At 37.5% G+C, this 23,324-nt stretch overlaps 2 protein-coding genes across 5 annotated transcripts in view; both read left to right on the top strand.

The window, feature by feature from the left end:
* The window catches only part of lrch2 (leucine-rich repeats and calponin homology (CH) domain containing 2), a 161,737-nt gene extending 148,819 nt beyond the window's left edge, over positions 1-12,918 (top strand). For both annotated transcript variants that reach the window (XM_060832612.1, XM_060832611.1), the window contains 3 exons: positions 1,137-1,274; positions 4,447-4,524; positions 7,892-12,918. In XM_060832612.1, the coding sequence (XP_060688595.1) occupies positions 1,137-1,274; positions 4,447-4,524; positions 7,892-8,011 (336 nt within the window). In that variant the 3' untranslated portion in view covers positions 8,012-12,918. The remainder of the gene's footprint in view (positions 1-1,136; positions 1,275-4,446; positions 4,525-7,891) is intronic.
* LOC132820461 (interleukin-13 receptor subunit alpha-2-like) overlaps positions 1-23,324 on the top strand; it is a 343,536-nt gene that overhangs the window by 293,686 nt on the left and 26,526 nt on the right. Inside the window, exons 1-2 of one of the 3 annotated variants that reach the window (XM_060832614.1) lie at positions 19,157-19,393; positions 20,986-21,239. The exons of 1 other annotated variant lie outside the window; for it this stretch is intronic. The gene's annotated coding sequence lies outside the window, so the exon portion shown is untranslated. Of the gene's footprint in view, positions 1-19,156; positions 19,394-20,985; positions 21,240-23,324 lie in introns of those variants that run through there. One more of the 3 variants, XM_060832615.1, reaches the window with a different exon arrangement.

Genomic DNA, 23,324 nt, shown 5'->3' with positions numbered 1-23,324 from the left:
ACGAGGACATGCCACAACCAAAAGGACTAGCCACACTACCATACATCAGGAGCGTTTCAGAACTGACAGCCAGACTACTGCGACCCCTAGGACTCATAACAGCACACAAACCAACAGCCACGCTCAGACAACAACTTACTAGAACAAAGGAGCCAATACCCAACATGAGCAAAACTAATGTAGTTTATAAAATACCATGCAAGGACTGCACAAAACACTATATAGGACAGGAAGACAGCTAACAATCCGCATACATGAACACCAACTAGCCATGAAACGACACGGCCAGCTATCCCTAGTAGCCACACACTCCAGACAACAAGCAACATGAATTCGACTGGGAAAACACTACTATCATAGGGCAAGCCAGACAGAGAACAGCCAGGGAATTCCTAGAGGCATGGCATTCATCCACAAATTCCATCAACAGACACATCGACCTGGACCCAATATACCAATCACTACAGCGGACAGCTGAAACTGACACCCGGAAGCGGCAAGAACAGATCACTATAAATGCCGGAAGAAACATCAAAGAAGCGCTTCGCAGGAGGCTCCACAGCACTGATGATGTCTCCTAGCCAGGGGACGAAACGTTTGCAACAAAAACTTCCAGTTCGGCGAACAGAACCACTGAAGTAGGTTAACTTTAGATTTGTACTTCACTCAATATAAGGCTCCATAAGGAAAATAGAATTCCTAAAATTCCCAATGCAAGATAAAATGGTAACAAAAATACCTATTATTTTCCCAATCGTCAGTTTGTGGCAAATAGCAGCAAAGATTTGTCACCAATAATTCAAAGGATGTCTCAACACTGAATATGTTTCTTCTATGCACATAATTTTTTTCCTCCTCATTCTTCTTGCAAGTGTGTTAGCTGTGTAAGAATGGGTTGCCCTTTGCACTGTCTGAGAAATTATTTAAAGACTTGCGAAAGGGAAGGGTTTTCCTTTGGGTGAGCATGTGAAAAATGTAGTTGCACTTCACTTTCCCAGTTAGTGCTGTATGTGTGAACAACATGTATGATATGGTATGTTAAAACAATTAGCATAAAGTAGTGAAAATCTGTAATCTTATGTTTTAGATCATTGCTTTTAATGAGATTAAATAAACCTTTTTTTCCTCTTAAATAGAACCTTGAATTAAGATTAAAGGTTATTTTACCAGAAGATGTAGGTGCAGCATTGATGGATGGGGTGGTACTTTGTCATCTTGCCAATCATATTCGGCCACGATCAGTGGCGAGCATCCACGTTCCATCACCAGCAGTGGTAAGTTCACTTACAGTAAAATATGTGCTGTTTTTAAGAAAGATTTCTCCTGATTCTAATGAAATTTGACTTTTTAAGTATACTGTTTTTCAGAATCATTTAGAAACTACTGTGGGTGTATCAAGTTATCTAGATGGATAGCAGAATTATCTAATGGAAAACCCTAAAAATTGATACAATCAACAGAATTTTGGTTAAGAAATCTTGAGTATAATTGTCGTAGTTCAGTTTTTATCTAACACTTTTGCATAACATTAGCTGTATTTGACTATATGGCTTTAAGCTCCCTGTTTATGCCTAGAATATATGTGAACACACCTTGTTTTTTTTAAAGTATATTATGTGAAGAAACACATTCATACTCATTGAAAGGTTTCTTAAACCTTTTCCAAATCTGACCGTGGAAGAATAGCTCCACTAAAATTGATTGCATTAACTAGCTTTGGTAATTATTCTCCGTTTCACACCCCTTTCACCTTATTCTTGGTCTAGGGTACCTACGTATTTATTTGATCATTGAATTTAAAGTACTGTACACAACCACAAATAGGTTGTGATGTCTGCCAGAAATGAGCTAATTGGTTGATGGCATTGTTACAAAACACAGGTTTTATAATGGAAGTTGGAGGGATTGGGTGAAGTGAAACCCTTGTAGTGAAGCAGACAATCGAGAGATGAACGTCTGTGGTACTCTGGGAACAGCAACTGTGAGATTATAAAGAGGAGCAGGCGTGGAGAGATCCCAGAAGCAAGCAGATAGGTGGTGGGGCTATTAAACAAAGTCAAAGCGTGAAATCTCGGGAGAGCAATCGAGAGGATGCAGAGAAGATTTACTCGGATGCTGCCTGGGCTGGAGGGAAGACCAGTGAGGAAAGTCTGGACAGATGAGGTTGTTTTCTTTGGAGCATTGAAAGTTAAGATGGATTCTGATAGAGAAATATAAGATTAGGAGGAGGACAGATGGAAGGCACTTTTTACGATAGTAGAGTGGTCAATAACCAGGAGAGACAGATTTTAAGTAAGAAGAAGGCTATGAGGAGTATAATGGGAGTCTTGAACTCACTACCTGAAAAAGTGGTTAAAACACTCAGAACATTTACACAGTATTTAAATACTCACTTATATTACCATAGACTGTAAGGCTAACTGCGAGAAAATGGTATTCGATTAGGTAGGTTTTTATTCACCAGCATGGACATGTGGCTAAGTGACTTCCTGTGCTTTAAACATCTATGATTACAGTAGTTGTCTGTGTTTGGATACTTGAGCTTGAATTGCATTGGTTAACAGGTCTCATTATTGCAAAAGATTTCTGGGAGGGATAAAATCAAAAGAAATGGCATAATATGCCACGAAACTCATCGAATTCAAAGCATAGATTAATAACAGTAAAAGGTTACTCGCATGTCTTTGAGAGCTCTTTGTTAATGCCACTCACCTCCACCCATATCTCTCCTTTTCCTACAACAATGCAAAACTTTTCTCTTCCAGTAATTTTTACAGTTTTTGCTTTGAATGACACTATTGATTCTACCTTCACTGCAATCTCAGGCAATGTATGTCACATCTTAACCACTCTCTTCATAAAAGATTTTTGCTCATGTTGCCACTAGTTCTGCCAATCATCTTAAATCTATAGGAACAAAGACAAAGTATTGGAGATTTTGGACTAAAATAGAAAATATTAAACATACTGTTCTGGCTGCAGAAAGAAACAGTTCAAATTTGGCGTTGGTGAACCTCTGTCAGGCTATTTGGCTCTCATGTTCGTCCAAGTCACTCAAGTTAAATCAGACTGCACAAAATTATACTCAAAAATTCTGAGATATGAAATATATTCAAGTTTGAGGAGGGCAGGACAGTTGGCGAAATAGCCATGGGTAGGGCCTGTCTTCCTGCAGTACTTGAGGTGGACTTCATGCTGCTATCCTTGCTAAATTCATTTCCTCTATACTTTCCAAATTGGCATGTTTTGTCAAACGTTGGCAAAATACCTTTTATTAAATTGTAGTAAAAATGGGCGAAAGACAAGATATTAACTTTTGTTAACTGATTAAATATAATTTTCCTGGAGAAGATGCAACTTTTTTTATGTTCTTAAAATCTGGCAGTTCATAACAAGCATTTTTCTGCGAAAAATATTTGAAATTTATTGCTCTGCTATGTTGTTGCGATTTACAAAATGAATACCAAATTATTTTTGCTAATCATTTAATTCTTAGAAATTACAGCATGTTGATTAGTAAATCATTACTGTTTGCAAATAGTGTCAGAAAGCCATCAAATTTACCATTGTACAACATCTACCATACTGAGAACAGTAATCATGGGAAGGTGCAGTCAGAATAACGTGGGTGGCTGCAGTTGTTATCACTTTTTGAGTATTGAGTAATTTTCCTTCTAAGAGAATAAAAATACAGGTAAAAACATGTATGATTATTATCTAGACTGATAAACGAAGACTGAATCTTAACGTTTGCATCAGTTTTCTATTCATCTAACAAGTGATCTAAAACTTAGCTTCAAAAGTAAGTTAATCCTGTTGTGTGCAAACTAGTGGAATGCTTAAAATTCACAACTGCAGATGCTGGAAATCTGAAACAAAAACAGTTCTGGAGAAACAGTAGATCTGGAAAGATCTGTCAAAAAGACAGAGTTAACATATGGAGTCCAATGACTCTGGGGGAAAAAAGCGAAGAGAAAGGAAGAACTTCTATGCATTCATGAACTTCATTAAATTAAAAGCAGGACCAAGAAGGTTAATCTCATTCTGAGAATGAAGCCTGTATCAAATGAGGAAAGTATGAATGGGTAATGTGTGTATTGATTGGAGTTCAGAAGAATTAGAGATCATCATCTTAAAACGTAAGACCTATGGAGCTTTCATTGTGTAGATGTGGATGATTCCTCTGCATACAAGAGCCACTCCTTGGTCTACATTGTTTGCGGAGTTTCCAGAGTGGATGTTGAATTTATGATCTGCCAGCAAAATAATAAAGAATGAGTGTTCTAAATTTCCTTACCAGAGAGTTTCTTTTTGTCTCAGATGCTTTAAATTGATTAGTCAATTAATATGTACCAAATTGTAATGGTTATGTTACTGCAGCCTTGTACATATTTTATGGACATAAAAGATATGCAATGAAATGACCTAATTTTCCTTACTTTCTAGCCTAAACTGAGTATGGCAAAGTGCAGAAGGAATGTTGAAAATTTTCTCGAAGCTTGCAGAAAATTGGGGGTTCCAGAGGTAATATATAGTGTATTTGTGTGGTGCAAGCCACATAACACTGTAAAAATAATATTTGAAAGCTTGGAATTTAACACTCAATGCCTGAATTTGAAATTGGCATGCTTTATCACAGATTGAGGTTTGAGAGGGGTTTTATTCAGTCACACCTCATAAGGGGAAAAGCCTACAGTCTTCCTAATACAGTTATGCCTTCCATTATGAGTTATTTCCAGTATTGTAAAATCGACTTAAGACATTTTGGTATTCTTTTGCAGTTGTTTCAGATATTCTGGCTTACAATTTTGGAACTTATTGTGAGCAGTGGAGTTTAAAAATAAGCAACTGCACAGGGCTTTAGAGAGACTACACTTCAAGTATTGTGTATTTTTTCAACCAAATACTTTAAGATGTATTTGCAATGGAAGCGATCCAGAGTAGGTTCCACATGTTTAATCATGGGATGAAAGGTTGGCTTGTTTTGCGAGAAATGGTTGAGCCTATATCCCTTGGAGTTTAAGAAAAACAAGATCTTATTGAAACGTACAAGATAGTAAAGGAGCTTAATAGAGTGGATACTGAGAACTTGTTTTCCTCATGGTGGAATCTAGTACTAAGGGGGCAGATGAGGCAGTTTTTCTTTGAGAGTTGTAGGTTTTGGGGATTTTCTTTCCATAAAGCAGTCAAGGCTGGGTCATTGAATGTGTTCAAGGCTAAGTTAGGCAAATTTTTGATCTGCAAGAATGGTGAGGATTATGGGATCAGGCAAGAAAAGATTGTTGAGTTAAGGTCACGGTCTTACTAGGTACAATCATATTGAGGCTCAGTGGGCTGACCTGCCGACTCATTTTTCGAGATCTTAAGTCACAATGGTATGAGCTTCCAGTGGCATAGTTCTGGAATGAGCTGTCAGTCTGCCAGTAAAATTCTTCGTTTGGACAGATGATAGTTATTCAAGAGTTATCACACAGCTGTATCAGTTCAACATGTTTTTGTTTTTATTACTTCCAGAAACCACCAGTAGTTTTGACTAGTGCCCCTTGCAGCAGTTTTTTACATTCGGCTAGCTCCTGACACATTGCCTTTGTTTGATATATTTACATTATCTTTAGAATATATAAACTCTGCAATCTTCTGAATCCAAAAGCAAACAAAGGGAAGGCTACTTCCTGAGAATAGATGGTATAATTATTTTCTTAAAAATTACAAAAGTATTATTAATTCTCTAGTAAGATTTTGGTTATCTACTTTTTTACTGATTATTGTACTGCATGTAGAAACTGCAGGAATTCTTATGATCTGAATTTTCTATTGCACTTTGAGGAGAAAGTGAGGAAGGGCTTATGCCTGAAACGTTGATACTCCTGTTCCTTTGATGCTGCCTGGCCTGCTGCGCTTTTCCAGTAACACATTTTTAAGTTACTGCATTTTGAGGTCCATTATAGATTTGGTTGGGAGGCTGCAGTTAATTTTGTTTTTTTCCTAATCAACCCGTTCAGAAATTTTGTTACACCTGTCAAGGGTAGGTGAGACCTTGACCCAGACAAATTAACTTTGATATATTTGTTTATAATTGGCATCAGCTTGTCGCTTGAGCGTTCAATTTCACCTGATAGTTAGAAAGCTCTGGCAATATAGAGAAAACAGCAAAGACATGATGCATGAGGTAGATGATGTATTCAGGTGATAGTAAGCCTTGCATAAAAGGTGCACTAAATGAAGTGATTCAATCAATTGCAAAGTACATAACTAGGTTACCAGGATGGTCATTTTCAAAGGTTATCGTACTTCCCATGGTATAGCTCAATAGCTAAATCAAGAAGTAACTAAGATAATCCAAGAGTAATACTAAAAGCGAGAATAAAGCTTTCTTCAGTCATTTTTGAGGAAATGGCAGGCTATGTTATCCAAGCTAATAAATAAAACTTAGTTAGACCGTATTTATGTGGGAGAATTATTTTGAGCAACATGCCCTGCTGCAAAAACAATTTTGTTATGCTAAGGAGATTTCTTCAAATATCTCATGGCAAAGTTTGGTTGAACTCAGTAGAGATCGTCAATAATGGAATTGAATGTCAAATGAACCCATGACTCTTGCTCAGTTCCACAACAGGGAACCGGATTTGCTGCCCACTCTACCAGCAAGAATATGATAATGATGTTTAGTTTGAAGTATTCTGCTCACTTATGAAATTATGTTAGCACTCTTAGTTCCAACCTGTTATTGGAGTGTGTTGAGGGAGTCAATTGGCCCTTCTTGATAAATCCCAAAAGTAGCAGCAAAACTGCTAAGGTCATGAACTAATAACTCTTAATCGATTTAATAATTAAAATCAATTATGTCTGTACATTAAGTATACAAATCTAGTAGATCTGGTTAAATGACAATAAATTATGGAGGTTACAGAGGCAGATTGGCTCTGTCATTATAGTTCAGCACTAACTGACCTGTGAATTGCTATTTGACGGACCCATGATTAATTTGGATATAAATTAATCAGATTGATTTATGAATTTTGTCATTTGGTTGGTAAGTTAGTCACATTAGATGAATCAATTGATGGAATAAATCAGTTTTTACACTCAGTTAGCAGTGTATTTAGAACATAGGTGATCTTGTGATGCAAATTAGCATGGTGGATTATTCCTCCTGTGGAATAATGGTGCTTTTCATTGAAGATAGTGATGAACTTCTACGGTGATATTAGAATCTGTTCGATCTTCTGCTCTTGGGTAAATTTGCCTCTATCAGTATGTATTTTTGGCAAGATGGTTTCAAACTAATTTCCCTTAATTTAAAAGAAATATCTAAATTATGATTTTGTGTTAGAAAATATTATTGATTCATATAGTTCTTGTGCCTCATTTAACTCCCAACTCCCATCGTTTGGAGATGAAGGATGACCAGCATACACTTGACTGGAGAAAGTTTCTTTTATTTACACTAGATAAATACTTCCTATACTGTACTTTGTTTCAGGTTTTACATTGTTGATTCTACTACTGCTTTTCTGACTAACATCTCTTCTATTGCTATAAAAATGCCATTTAAATTGATTTGCCAGGCATCTCATTAATTTTAGAATTGTTTTAGTACTAAATAAATAACAATGTATCATGAAAAATGAGATTTAGTGAAAATTAAAAATTTCTGTTTTCACAGGTAAATATAACTTGTGGCTTTGAATTCTGAGTAAGCAAGTATATAAGTTTTAAAAGTATTGGATACACAAGTTAATAATGAAAAAGATTCTAGACCAATTAAATGAGAGATGTGGGAATGCCTGAGCAACTGCATGACCTCCTGAGCGGTGACTTGCGTTTGGCATGCAGACACTTGTGGAATTAACTTCTATTTGAATCTAATTCTTTGTTTACCTTATTTCAGGATAAACTTTGTCTTCCTCATCATATATTGGAAGAAAGGGGACTGGTGAAAGTGGGTTCTACAGTGCAAGCTCTACTTGAACTACCTACATCTAAACACACGCAATTATCTGCTGTGTAATTAACATTCTTGGTTGACAGTCAAGGTTAAAATAAGTTATTGTATTTGTTGAAATAATAGTTAAGCCATTTTCTTTTAAAATCCAATGCAAAAGCTCTCACTACTTAAGCCAGCAGTTGGATGAAATATCCATGTTTATCTGTTTTGTCAGGTACTGTATTTACATCCAGCAAGCCACACCTGCCATGCTACAAAGTTCAGAATAAGATGTTTGTCATTTTCCTGATCTCTGTCATCAGATAGGAAGCTTCCTCTATCGAGGTTTAAGAGGAAAAATCATTCTCACAACATTGTTTAATTATTCATAGTATTCAGGCTATTTCCTCCTCCCACTAGCTCGACAAACTTTCACTTCTAATCAAACTTATCCTTGTGTTAACACAAGAAAAGATTTTCAATGCTTTAACGATCTTTTGGTTTTTGTATAATGACTTTTTTTTTATAGCTCTGTTATGTTTATGACTGTTATGTTTAGGTTTAAGAGTTGGTCAGTAAATTTTACTTTAATTGGTGCCCACTAGTGCCATTGTTTTCTCAGGGCTATTAGCTTTTCTATGTCGGACTCAACAACTGGTTCATACTTTTTTTTTTATATATTGTGTGCCATTGAGCCTTTTTAAAATATAAGACCTCCATGACTGTTCCTGTTAGCTCAGACTACTTGAATTTTTGAAGTATGCCAGATTTGTGAGAGACTAGAATAAAAACAGAAAATGCTGGAAATACTCAAAAGGATCTGACAGCCACTGTGAAGTCAAACCAAGTCAACCTTTAGGGTCTGTAACCTGTTACCTGATGATGCTTGACTTGAGTATTTCCAGAACTTTGTTTTATTTCAGACTTCCACCATCCGCAATATTTTATCTTTACTGAAATGATGTAGGACTTACTAATGACTCACAAAGAAGTTGGAAATGAAGCCTTTCAGGCATCTGTCATGTCTTTAAGACATTTACTGTATTTCATTTAATATTGAAAACTATCAAAAAGCAGTTTAATAAACTGACTTTAAATCAGCTTTGTAGGAGGAGTTGTACGAGCCAAAATTATTGTTGCCTGCTTTGGATGTACAAGCAAAGTCTTTACTGTGCTAATTTCTGCGACAGCAGGGTATTGAGCAAAGGGACCTTACATTGTATCTGACAGCAGTGTCTATTAGTGTGAGACTTAATATTAATGTTAGACGAGTGCCATTCAGTGAGTTGTAACACAGTCTTGAGTAGGCCTTACAGCTGGCAGTAAACATGCTTCAGTACTGACTGGCTGTAAAAGGCATCTGTCAAAAGTCCCCACTTTCACATCCAGAGTAATTTCTGATTCCAACCTGTAGAAAATTTTTCTATCGATAACTTCACAACCTTTCTCTGAGAAGAAAATATCATGTGGTTGATGTATATAGAATGTGGGCTTACATATGGGCGGGTCATAAGACTGATTTATGTTTTTCTCATATTTGGGTTTCATGTCACTAAGCAAAAGCTCATGTTCTTTGTTTTTGGAGAACCTCTGTATTTACTAGCCTCTTCATGCTGACCTGCACAGTGGTGGCTACTCATTCACAGTTCATTGTAAACTCCCCTTCACTGAATCTTTCATCTCCTAATGTGGCAAAGTTTAGGATTCTGGCCTTCCCTTGTGAACAAAGACAGTTCAGTATCTCTTTGTATCTATCAAGCTTTTGTATGTCTCACTTTTCACTTTGGCTTATGATTCTTCACCAACATCTTGGTCATGTGTGCATCAGACTTAAAGCTGTTACTAGATCCAAATGCTCCTTAACAAGACTTCGGCCAAAAACCTAAGGCCCAAGCTAAACTAACGAGGAGTCACCAGGACTGGGAGAAAATCCAAAAGGTGCCGGTGTTTTCTTTGAATACTAATGGGGGTTAAATACATTTAAAGTATGAAAATGCTAGTTTGGAAAAATAATACTTTATACCATTATCCATTATTAAATTGTTCTCCTAACTGAAAGGTTCATCAATCATGGAGAGTAAATTGCTGAGAAGGTGCTCAATTCCTAGTTGCCTAGTGTTTCCAGATTTTAGAGACCGACTCTAATATGTGGCTGAAAACTAGTTGACTATTGATTCATCTTGCAAAATTTAATTTTAAAAGGACTTTTTAAAAAGATGTTTTCAATTGTGTTCTGTTACTTGTGTTCAATTCAAAGTGCACTATTTTGGCTTCACACTTCCCCATTACCTTTCACCTTTCGACATAATCTGACCATGACCTTCTGTAAATTTATGCTCTATCTACACAATGTACTGTGCCTCAACTTCAGTGTTATCTCCACATTGAGGTATGCAACGTTGTTCCTTCTTCCAAAAAAATGGTTACAAATTGACTTTTGAGAAATCTTGCATCCTTACTTTGCCTCTTACTTTCCAAGCAATTACTAAATGATTGGGAACATGCCACAATTATCCAAAAGCGGAGTCTGAAACCAAGGAAAATAGTGCAGGATTTAATTTCTAATGAGGCAAACATTTGCATGTGGAAGGGTTGCACTGTGAGGGTCATCATGAATTCTTAATTTGAAGATTTATTGTCTAAAGGTTTTAATTCACTGATAAGATCTCTGGAATGAAGAATTCTCAATATGTTGGTCAACTTTCTATGTGCTCCAATACAAAGCAAGTGCAATCCCAGCTTCCATTTTAAACTACTGTTACATATTTAACAAAGTTATATCTTAAAGGTTAATAGTTGGCTAATGGGTATTAATCTGGCATTAGAAACCAGATAGTGCTGTAGCACATTCCTGATCAATCAGAGGGCTACAAATAACTGCCAGATGCCAAGTTTTTAAATAGTTTCAAATTTGAAACTGTGTATGTTCTGCAAAAACTGTTCGCAGCAGGAATGGAGCTTGTACTGCATTACTTGGTACAACATTATATTCCTCAGGACCAAGGAACTAAACTATTGCTGCATTTTCTATTTCAGAACTATGGGCTGATTTGATTAATTTCTTCAGAAAGAAAAATACTTGCTTCTTCCTCCAAATATATAGCTAAACATCTAAGCCTAAAGACATTTTTGTTGATATAAAATGACATAAATGAAAGTGCAAAGAAATACTTTAAGGATAAATCAGTGACTAGCATGCAGTATTGAGATGTCAGTGCAGCATAGAGTGTTTGCCAGGAATGTGAATCAATGAAGGTTACATTTATTGATCATTCCAAATTAGCCTGTAAAGGTGGTAGTTTGAGATTTTGTGTTTGAACTGTATTAATCCTTATTGTGATGGTCCCACATAGGGAATTCCATGACATTGACTTGTTGACAATGAAGACGCTGTGACATGTCCAAGTGAAGATGATGCAATATGATAATGGCATTTGCATTAAAGTGCTAGTCTTGATAGTAGAGGTTATAGAGTTTGAAAAGGTGAACTTGGGGAACTGCTTCACAGGAGGCTCCCAAGCACTCAGGATGTCACCTAGACAGGGGACGAAACGTCTGCAACACAAATTCCCAGCTCGGCAAACAGAACCACAACAACGAGCACCCAAGCTACAAATCTTCTCCCAAACTTTGCGTCAATGTATTTTATCGATGGTGCGTCATGCAGGCACAATATGCAGATGGTGTGTATTGTATTCAATGACAGGGAATATGTCAAAGCAGATTGCTTTGTCCTTCATAGTTTACTTTGTAGCAGCTCTCATCTAAGAACATGTACTGTATTATGTTGTGCTCCTCATAGAAGTTTTTGCTGGAGTGGTCAAGTGGTGAGCCATCAGTTACTGATTGCAGAAAACCAATTGTTTGCCCTATGATTGTACTTTGGGAATTGGAGATCACCAAGGTTTGTTGGTACTTAACAAGACTCTTCTCTTGATTGTTAAAAATCACACAACGCCAGGTTATAGTTCAGCAGGTTTATTTGGAAGTACTAGCTTTCGGACCGCTGCTGCTTCGTCAGGTAGCTAGCTTTCTACGGAATTTACAGTAAATAGATTTTGGTCGCTACACCATAACTCACCACAAAATCTGGGCAACTCTGCTAGGAATTTTGTCTGGTTTTCTCTCTCAAGATTTGTGACAGAAGTTGTGATTAGGTCTTTATCTTGGGTTGTTACTGGAAAGTTGTCCTTTTACTTTAAAAGAGCCATTTGTACTGCCCATTAAATTGAAGACCACTGCCAGAATGTGGAAAAAAGAAATTCAAAAGTTTTAATGTTTTGTCATTATATTGGAAATGCTTATGGAAAGGTTAGATAGAAAATTGTGCGTTAGCTTATGTAAGACAAGGCAAAACAAAAAAGAAGAGAAAGATAAAAGGGACAGTAATATAAGTCCATTGTATTTGTATTTTTAACCCCAACTGTTAAAATGCAGCACAGTAAATAGTTGTTAATAATTTGAATGCCTTTTGTAGTATTAATGTAGTAATAATTGAAAACATACAAAACCATTTAGCAGAAGAAGATTAGGATTTCCTTCAATCTGTGGTTATGAGATGCTTTGATCAAGACGTTAAAGTTATTGTAGACTAAATGCAGATGCATCATCAAATTCTGTCATCATAACTTGAATAGAAAAATCATTGGAAGAATTCCCATCAGCTTCTATTGACAATTAAACAAGTGACTATTATGTTCAAGAAATGCTAAAAGCAATAGTAGTAACTTTATCGCCTATAAGCTGACACCTTGATGCAATCAAATGTAACTTGATGAAAATGAAATGCATTTAACTACTGTACAATGTTCAGTTTTAGTTCAGTGCATCCTTTGTTTGCCAAAAGAAAATATATTGTTTTACAAATAGAAGTAAATGCAGCACACAGATATTGAAGCTGGCTGATTTTATCAATGGAAATGTTCATAAATTTTATTTGTTTTAGTTTTTAAAATTGTGCTTTGGCTTTTTTTAAGCTTAAACTTGTAATTCCGACTATTTAATTTGCTGTATGATTTTGTTTACACATTTTAGTACAAAGTTTTGTTTAAGTCTTTTTAACTCTTCAGGAAATATTAATTTTAATTTATTTCATTTTAAAGTCTTTTTTAGATGAAATCACATTATACTTCAGAATGCAGCAAAATTTGCTTAGATTTGCAGAAAATTTACAAATTAAATTTATTTCGAATAGACAGTGAATAACATTTGTGAATGCTTGTATTGGTTAGCAATATACAACTTAGGCCTTTATTTGCAGATTTTTTGAACAAATATCTATTGTACAGTGTTTTGTTTGGAAGCTTCACTTATTGGAAGGAGTACTACACAAGCATATTATTGAGACTGAAAATAGAGCAATATTTCAGGAATCATATTTGAACTGAAGCAAAGTTAGCTCTCGAAGAAGAGACTTGCTGTTCATAGACAAGTTAGGTCCATGTTTCATCTCTGCTCTAAATGTGTGCACTAAATGATACAACGCCTCCTTCCACAAATTCTACTGTCAAAACTCTTGGTGAACAAGTAAAACCTTTTTACTGCTGTGCTTTACATCTCCCAGTATGACTTTTTGTTTACATTCCAGAAATGCACTATCAACATGACTTAAACTATTGACACAAACTGATATTGGCTGTTAAGTCCAGCCTTGAAATTATTTAGCATCAAATATTGGATATGTGGAACACTTGTGGCATAATGGTAATACATCTGAAACAGGAGCCCTGGGTTCAAGTCCTACCTGCTTCAGTGTGTGGTAACACCTCTGAACAAGTTGATTACAAAATAAAAATATCAACTTTGAAAGTAGGGGTCAGGGATGAGTCAAGATGAAGGCTATATAATTCATAAAGCTTTGTTCTGTCAAATTGGAATCCAATTATGGGTAAGATCTATTTCACAAAATAGCATGGACTTTATATTAATTTTTAATAAAATGTTGAAGTTTACAGATTGTGAAATAACTGCAGAAGGATCTCTAATTTAGTAATGATTTTTCTTTTTACCATTCATGCACCGATAAGCATATTTTCCTGTATAAATACCTGGTTTTGTGAAAACAGTGGAGTATCATTTGAATAATGAACTTATTTGTTACAAGAAGCATTTCACTGAGCCTGGAGCACTTTTGTGACTATTTCATACATAATTAGGGAACAAAGTTTTGCACAAATAATAAACTGGATTTGTAGTACCGTTAAATTTAAGGTCAACTTTTTTCTTTGTAATTAATCCTGTTCAAACTTTTTTTTTAGAACAGAGGACCTCACCAACTTTCAAAACAAAATAAAAATGTTGCTTGTAACAGGTTTTCAATGTTCATAATTACAATTATGGATAACAAAATAGTTTTAGTCAAGATCACAGTTGTATTGACCGAAGTTCCAACTGAGAAAATATGGCAGGGTGAATGAGGCAAAGTGACTCCCAAACTCTAAGGTTCTGTTATGCACTTCCATGATCATATAGAAATATTGACTCATTTGTCAGTTTGCCCTATGATTATCTTACTAGATGTACATATAAATTAAATGTTTATGAAATGTTTACAAACAAAATTAATTTATTGAGGATACTAGAGGAAAACTTGTTATTTGCAACTAAAAACAGATTCTGAGCAATTGAAAATTCAGCAGCAGTTATAAATCAAACTAAGCATAAAGCTGTTTAGTATGGACACTTGTTTCTTGCAATGCAAAAGATTGTCTAAACTAATGTAAATAAGTGTTACAAATGTCCTATTTCTCTATAATTCCACAGATTGCATGAAATAATGTTTTATTTTGTATATTTCTGTAACTTTAGTTGTCTGTACCATGAATTCACTTGTTAAACTTGCCAAATATGTTTTCTTTTATGAAGCCTACAAATGTAAATAGTTTGTATTACATTTTGCATGCATGGACTCCTTTGACCAATCTTGAGACTGTATATATATTATAATGTACAGTATGTTTCATAAACTTTCATGTTTAAGAAATAAATCTGTCTTTTTAGACAATTGTCTGTCTTTGATGCCTCTTTTTGGTTGCTATAGCAGTATTGAAAATGATTCAAAGATTGATTCTGTCCTCTTGTTGGTTTATGATTATACTTTGCTTGATGAAAGTTATCGAGGAGAAAGTGAGGTCTGCAGACGCTGGAGATCAGAGCTGAAAATGTGTTGCTGGAAAAGCGCAGCAGGTCAGGCAGCATCCAAGGAACAGGAGATTCGACGTTTCGGGCATAAGCCCTTCTTCAGGAATCTGAAGAATCTGATGAAAGTTATGGTGCCTGGATCTAATTCTACCACCACCAATATGATACATTGTGATTTAGTATTCATTGTAGCTGCAGTTTTCTGAGATTCTTAAATCTTAACACTCCAAATACTCACTCATTTAAATATCTGATGGATAATTACCCCATGGTTGGAACCCTCAAAAATCTACAGCACAGTCAAAGTTGGAAATTTTGTAGTTTTCTAAATCACTCATTTGAATAGTTATACTGGATATGCAAGATGTATCAAAACCTGTTCTAACTTTGGGTTATTTGTACAGCTGAATGCTCGTGAAACAACCCCATTCTGACCTGGCATGAAACCCACATTGTACATTTAACCCCTTGCCCATCCAAATGACACCTTCTCCACCAAGCACCTTACTCCTCCTCTTATCTCTCTTAAACACTTACCCACTTTCCATAAAGTTCCCAAAAGCACTTGGACAGTTAAACCCCAAAGTACAGCAACTGCTACTGTAAAAAGGAGAATATCTCTACCTTCACTGCTGCCCTTCCATCGTGCTGGAAGGTTCTAAGACCAGGTACATTATGTGATTCTCAAGTTGTCTGATTGAAAAGTCCAGGTCAGGACAAGAATAACACAAACAAATGGCAATCTGACTGTATTTGGAAAAAAGATTGTTGAAATAACTCAGCAGGACTGGCAGCATCTGTGGAGAGGAAGCAGACTTGATGTTTCAAGTCCGACTACTCTTCAGAACTGATTTTGATTGCCACCCTCAAAGATTTGATTCATTATAACTCCATTGAGGCTATTCTGGTATTGAACAAAGTAGTGACTGATTTATGCTTAGCTCCATATCTCTCAATGCCATTTGGTTAACAGAAGTCTCTCCATCTGTTCTAAAATAAATAAATCTGGCAATAGTTAACCATTTGCAGATGAGTTTCAAACTTCATCTCTTCAAAAGTGCTTCCACATTTTAATTGTAAAGATACTGCTATCTAGTGCTGCAACCAATGAAAACAGTTTCTCACTTTTCTATTCTGAATTTCTCAAATTTTAATCCAGTCATTCTGTACCTCAATTCCAGGAAATACAATCCTAGTTTGCATAAACTCTGCCCTTATCTGTACAGTGGAGTCCGGTTATCGTTCTGATGAATCAGTACTGCAAGGCCAGCACTATATATGCACAGATATAGTGCCAGAAACTGCTCCAGCTATGGTATAAGTATTATTTTACACAGCTTCAGCATAATGTTATCACTTGTGTTCAATTAGCTACAAAGGTTACCATTGAACGAGCCAGAGATTTGTCATAAGATTTTAATAATGGGTGCATCTGTTTCCCAAATCCCTTCAGATTTTCACTGATTCTGTCCTTTTACTGTTGAGAAAATGTTTTGCTATGTCCTTTGTAGGGATAAGTTATCAAAGCGGATGCACTCATGTTTGCTTATATCATTGTTGTAGTTTTCCCCCATTAACTTAATTAGTATTTAACTTCTATCTCCATGTCTTAGCTCCTGCAAAGGTTTGTTTTGTGCTAACAGGATAAAGTTTATGTTGTGCTTAGAAGGACTACTGATCTGCATTTACAATTTCCCTGCTGTTTAGATTAGATTACTTAGTGTGGTAATAGGCCCTTTGGCCCAACAGGTCCACACCGACTCGCCAAAGCTCAACCTACCCAGACCCATTCCCCTACATTTACCCCTTCACCTAACACTACGGCCAATTTAGCATGGCCAATTCACCACACCTGCACATTTTTTGACTGTGGGAGGAAATCGGAGCACCCGGAGGAAACCTATGCAGGTTGAAAGCAGTAAAATGTAGATCTTCCCTGTCTCCCTAACACACATTCAATACTTTTTCCAGTTCTGGAAAATCTCTGCCAGTTTCAGGCGTCCAGCCTAAATCTTTGAGGCCCTGTTGAGCAATTGCATGACTTGGAATGGAAAGTAAGAATTCCCATCCCTGTCAAAAAATATAGAGCATGGATCTGTCCCATCATTGGATTGTCCAACGTACAAGGAGACCATTAGGTCCATTGGCCTTCTGAACACTGGTAGTATTAGTTTCCTTTGCCCATAACCCTACATGATACTTACATTTAGATAATCCTCTAAAGTGGGATACTATGTGGGAATGTGTGATGCCATGCATTTTGGTAAGAAGAATAGAGGCATGGCCTATTTTCCAACTGGGGAGAAAATTCCAAAATCTGAAATGCAAAGGGACTTGAGAGTTCTCTTAAGGTGAACTTGCAGGTTGAGTTGAAAGTTAGAAAGGCAAATGCAATGTTGGCATTTATTTTGAGGGCACTAGAATGTAAAAGCACTTCTGAGACTTTGTAAAGCTCTGGTCAGACCACATTTAGAGTATTGTGAGCAATTTTGGGCCTGATATCTCAGGAAAGATGTACTGGCCCTGAAGCGTGTTCAGAGGAGATTCACAAGAATGATCCCAGAAATGAAAGACCTAACGTATGAGGAATGTTTGAGGACTCTGGGTCTATATTAAGTGCAGTTTAGAAGGATGAGGGAGGATCTAATTGAAGCTTGCAGAATGCTGAGTCGTTTGGACAGGGGGGACCATTGGGAAGATGTTTTCATTGATAGGAGAGAGTAAAGGGAATGCAGATAAGGAGAAACTTCTTTAGCCAGATAGTGGTGAATCTATGAAATTCATTGCCACAGAATGCTGTGGAGGCCAGGTCACCAAGCATATTCAAGACAAGAAGTAGGTTCTTGATTGTCAAGGGTGACTGGGAGAATGGGGTTGAGAAACTTATCAACCATGATTGAATGGCCGAGCAGACTCAATGGGCAGAATGGTTTAATTTTTTTGCTCCTATTTCTTATGGTTTTAAATGCCTCAATTGAACTCAATAGACCTGGGTTCAAGTCCCACTTGCTCCAATGATATGTCATAATATCAGGGTGGCTCAGTGGTTAGCACTGCTGCCTCACAGTGTTGGGTTTGATTCCAGCCTCTGGTGACTATGTGGAGTTTGTATATTCTCCCCGTGTCTGCATGGGTTTCCTCCCACAATCCAAAGATGTACAGGTCAGGTGAACTGACTATGCTGAATTGCCCGTAGTGTTCCGGGATGTGTATGTTAGGTGCATTAGTCGGGAGTAAATATAGGGAAAGGGAATGGGTGTTGTTTGTTTACTCTTTGGAGGGTCTGTATGGACTTGTCGGGCCGAAAGGCCTGTTTCCTCACTGTAGGGATTCTAATTCTAAAAATTCTAAATCTGTAACAGGTGCATATAGAATAGCTGAGAGTCTTTGCATTTCATTTTGACGAGGTGGTCTGGGTTCAAGACCCACTTGTTTCAGTGGTAGAACATCTCTGAAACACGTTAATTAGAAAATAGGTTTTAGAAACATTTTTCACTTGTCAGTCATTGGAATGAATGTAAAGGTTTTTTTTAATGGAGCAGCACAATCGACTTGTTAGACTATCCCTCTCTAGTGGTCAGTGAGGTGAACACTTCGCCCATTGGTTCGGGCCACCGCTATTGTGTTTTTCATTGCAAAACGTGGGAGTTTGCTCTTCGGCAATCTTTCTTGGTGCATTGTCGAGCTGTTATTTCCTATGTGGCTAGCATCACCCCTATTCTAATGTGCGATTGCAATACGACGACGGTGAATCAAATCAGTCATTGTTATCGGTTCTCATATATTCATACCGATATTCGTGGAAAATCCAGCTGGCGGGCAGGGTGGTGAGTCACTTCCATAATTTGAAGTTTAAGGCTCACCTTGGCACCAATTGCCTGCAATTTGAGACACAATAATCTCCCAGAAAGTACGAATTGATCTACAGCTGATTAAATGCCAGCAGTATAGGAGGATAGCCAGAGGTGTTTATTCTTGGCTTCCATTCAATGACTCTCTTTCAAGTTTAATCATGCACCGCAATCTGCTTCCAGGAAGTAATACGGTGTAAAATTGCGCCTAGGTGGGAGGTAGTGGTGATTTCCAAAGAATCTACTGTTAACAAAGTTTACTGCCCGTCAGGTAACAGGTTCGCTCCTCTGGCAACCCAGTTACATGCAAAATAAGCGCAGCTGGCTCTGAACTTGGAGAATGATAGGCTGCAGTTCGAGTTGTGCGCAGAGAGGGCGCTGAGGGGACCTTATATCTGACACTGCCCGCAAGCAGCGTTCACTCAGATAGTTCCCAACTTAGTGGAAGGACAGTTCTGAGCGTAGATTCCAGCAGGTGAGTGTTAACGGATCTGCGAGCACATTCATTTCTACTGTTCAGTTTCTGAATCGGCACAACAGCATTTGTAAGCGTGCCCTTCTGTTCCTGTGAATCAAACAGAGCTGTAATAGAATCTCATGTGCTGTGCTTTTGGGAAATTGAATATCGGTTGCTATTTTGTTTATCAGTACCTGATGATACAAATTAAACATGGGCATACAATTTAATACTAACTGAGGTTTACTATCTCTCTTCTTCAAGGGCTTTAGGTGCAGTTTGTTTATTTCTGGGAATCAGCTGTGCTTTTGTCATCATAATTGTCTGATTTTGTATTTGAAGTTTTAAACGGGACGTTAACGGAAAATAATAATGCCCTGTACATCGATTGAATAAGTTCTAGGTTAACCATAGTGCAGCACTTTATCAATCGCTAACATGTTCCTAAGCTGCTCCCAGGAACATTAGTTAATCGCTTCCCATAAACTCAGTGCATTGTATTGGTGTAAGCGTGGGTTTCACTGTCTCGCAAGAAATGTTACTGGATCCCTGATGGGTCGTTACAAATGATATATAGAATGACTATTTTACGTATTACTGATTAGAAATAAATTGTCTTCCGTAGGCAATGGTCAGTTTTGGATTTTTATTAAGGTGGAGTTCTGCATAATCCTGTAATTAGTCAGATATGTCACTGAAAGTTTACCTTCAGCTTGTGAAATTAGAATAATAGAATTTTACAGTGCGGAAAGTCAGTAGGTCTAGGCAGTACCTGTTCACCAGAGAGCTACCCAGCTAGTCCCATTCTCAATGGCCCTCTAACTCCATCATTTTTAAATATATGTCCAGCTCTCTTTTTGAGACCACCTATGGAATCTGCTTCCACCACGCCCAGGCAGCTCAGTCCAAATCCTAACAACTGAGTAAATTCTCATCTAACTGCAAGCTTTCTTGTTGGCAATCTTGAAATTGTGACCCCTTCTTATGACATACCAACTACTGTAAACAGAATATCCTTCTTTACCCTGTCAAAATTGTTCATAACTTTGAACAGCTCCCTAAGGTTACCTCTTAACCCTCTTTGCTTCATGGAAATAAGCCCAATTTTTCTAATCTTTCTTTTATATTTAAAAGTCCCTAACTCCTGGTATCATTCTCATATACCTCCTATGAACTCTCTCCAGAGCTTTAACATCCTTCCTGAAATAGGATTCCCAGAACTGAACGCAATACTACAAATGTGGTCTGGCCAAAGATTCGGAGAGGTGTAGCATCACTTCATTACTTTTATACCCTATGCCTCTACTTATAAACCCAAGGATCCTATTAGCCTTATTAATAACTATTTCAACTTGCCGGGCACCTTCAGAGAAGTGTATGCATGAACCCCATGATTCTTTGTTCCTGTACTCCATTCGAGGTTGTACCATTGAGCCTGTATTCTGTCTCCATGTACCTTCTATCAAAACACATTATTTCACATTTCTCTGCCCATTTGGCCAATTTGTCACTGTCTCTTGAAGTCCTTCAATGTCATCCTTTACAATTCACTATTCTCCCTAACATAATAACAACTTCGAATTTATCTCTAACTTCTTTATATAAATCAGAAAAGAAAGGTCCTGACACTGACTCCTGGGGAACACCACTTTCAACTATTCTACAATCTGAGAAATGAATTGCCACCACTTCACGTTAGCTAGAATGTGAGAGTCCTTCATCTACAAGAGTAGATGTATGACCTGAAGAAATGAGTGGTAATGCTACAAGAAACCAGAGTCCTATGGGATAATGACATCAATTGGGGCGATGCTGTGACAGTAGAAGGAACAGGAACAGACCTCGGGACTCTGTCGTCAAAAAGGTGAGCAGTATTGCTGACAACATCTGAGGACTTTAGGTGACTATCATCTTTAAGCTATATCTTTTCATTTTTCTCATTCTTACCCTAACAAAATGGCACTGTGTTGCGTCAACAAATGAAAGCTTTTTCCTATCTTGTATTTCTCATTGTAAAATACATGTGATAATTAAAAATCATTCATCATTCAACGTAATCTTCATGATGAAAGAACAGGCACATGAAAACTGTGACCTTGAGTATTTAAGTCTGGTTGATAAAATATCTTGAGGAATAATTTGGCATGTATTTGTGTTGCAGTTCTATGTAAATAATGCTCATCATTGTCCTCTTTCTCACGCACAAGCCTACTTCCTTGCAAATAACACTAGTACAAATATTTAAAGGAAAGGAGAGATTGTAATATTATTGATTAGTATGTTAAGATTACATAAAATGGATAAAGTAGGAATATTTGCATATATCTATGCAAATTTACATGTCATTACAGGAAATGATGCAATATACTATGAGTGAGAAGTGTCCGATAAATCTGCAATCAACCACTTAGCCTTTTTTTCTGTGTTTGCCTTAGTCTACAGCCCCATGTGATATGTTGGTGGTGACTCCATTGTCATGGGTAGTTATTACCTTTTTTGGAGGATGGTTAATTTCAGCATCTTTTTGGGCCATGAGTGACCAGGAAAGAGGACTACTCCAGAGTCTACTAGCAGGTCACCAGCTTTCACTGGGTGGTCTTTGAATGTGTCAGTAGTCGTCATTAAAAGGGGAAGATGGCAGCAAGGCTGGAAGTGGGGCCATAATTGACCAATTAAGTGGCTAAGTTCACCTCTCACAAAATGACCAATCTGTCCATTTTCTCACCGCGTGGGAGTGGGAAGAAATCTGGCATGACCCTGCACCTAGCTCCTCACTGCTTCATTTTCTTCAGGCTTGCTGCCTCTCCCGCCATCTTCAAAATGCCAACTATTCTTCCTATTATTGATACGTACTCAATTAGTTTAATGCATCATGGTGGTAATCACTGGGTTAAAAATCAGATGGATTGTACAACTGGGAGGGGATGATGGGTGAGTCACCAGTCTCCTCATAAAATGATTCCCTTGCAATAAAATCTCATGGGGTCATGATGCAGAGCAGGATTTGGTCAGTCATGATTTTATATTTAATGGTACAAAATGTATTTTGGATGGGGGATTTCAATGTCCACCAACAAAAGTGGCTCAGTAACAGTACTACTGGTTGAGCTGTTCGACTGAGTCTGTGACAGGTGGAGAGGGAAAAACGTAATTGACCTCATCCACACCAATCTGCCAGCTGTCCTCAACAGTATTAGCTAGAGTGACCTCCGCACAGTCCTTGTGGAGACGAGCTCCTGCCTTCACACTGAGAATAACCTCTGTCATGTTATGTGGTAGTATCACCGTGCTAAAAGGGGCAGATTCCCAACAGATTTGGCAACTCAAAACTAGGCATCCATGATAAGGCATTGTGGGCCATCAACAGCAGCAGAACTGTACTCCAACACAATCTACAAACTCATGTTCTAGCATTTTCCCCACTCAACCATCACCATGAAGCCAGGGGTTCAAACAACATTGTAGGAGGGCATGCCAGGAGCAGCAGAAGATGAGATGTCAACTTGGTGAAACCAGCAAACAGGGCAACTTGCATGCCAAACAGCAAAAGCAGCAAGTGATAGACACAGCTAAGCGATCCCACGACCAGTGGATCAGATCTAAGCTCTGTTGTCCTGCCATATCTGGTCATGAATGGTGGTGGGTGATTAAACAGCTCACTGAAGAAGGAGGCTTTATGACTATCCCTATCCTCAATGATGGAAAAGTCCACCACATCAGTGTTGCAAAAGCTTCAGCCTTAACCTTTTGCAATCTTCAGCCAGATTTGCTGATCCATCTCGGCTTCCTCCAATGGCTCCCAGCATTACAGATACCAGTATTCAGCAAATTTGATTCACTTCATGTGATGTCAAGGAACAGTTGGAGACACTGGATACTGCAAATGCTACAGGTCCTGAGAACATTCAGGCAATAGAACTGAAAGCTTGTGCTCCAGAACTTGTCGCTC

Source organism: Hemiscyllium ocellatum, chromosome 11 (assembly GCF_020745735.1).
Source record: "Hemiscyllium ocellatum isolate sHemOce1 chromosome 11, sHemOce1.pat.X.cur, whole genome shotgun sequence".
In the NCBI taxonomy this organism is placed as follows: Eukaryota; Metazoa; Chordata; class Chondrichthyes; order Orectolobiformes; family Hemiscylliidae; genus Hemiscyllium; species Hemiscyllium ocellatum.
Note: the sequence above shows the minus strand (reverse complement) of the source record. Positions and strands in the feature narration are given on the sequence as shown.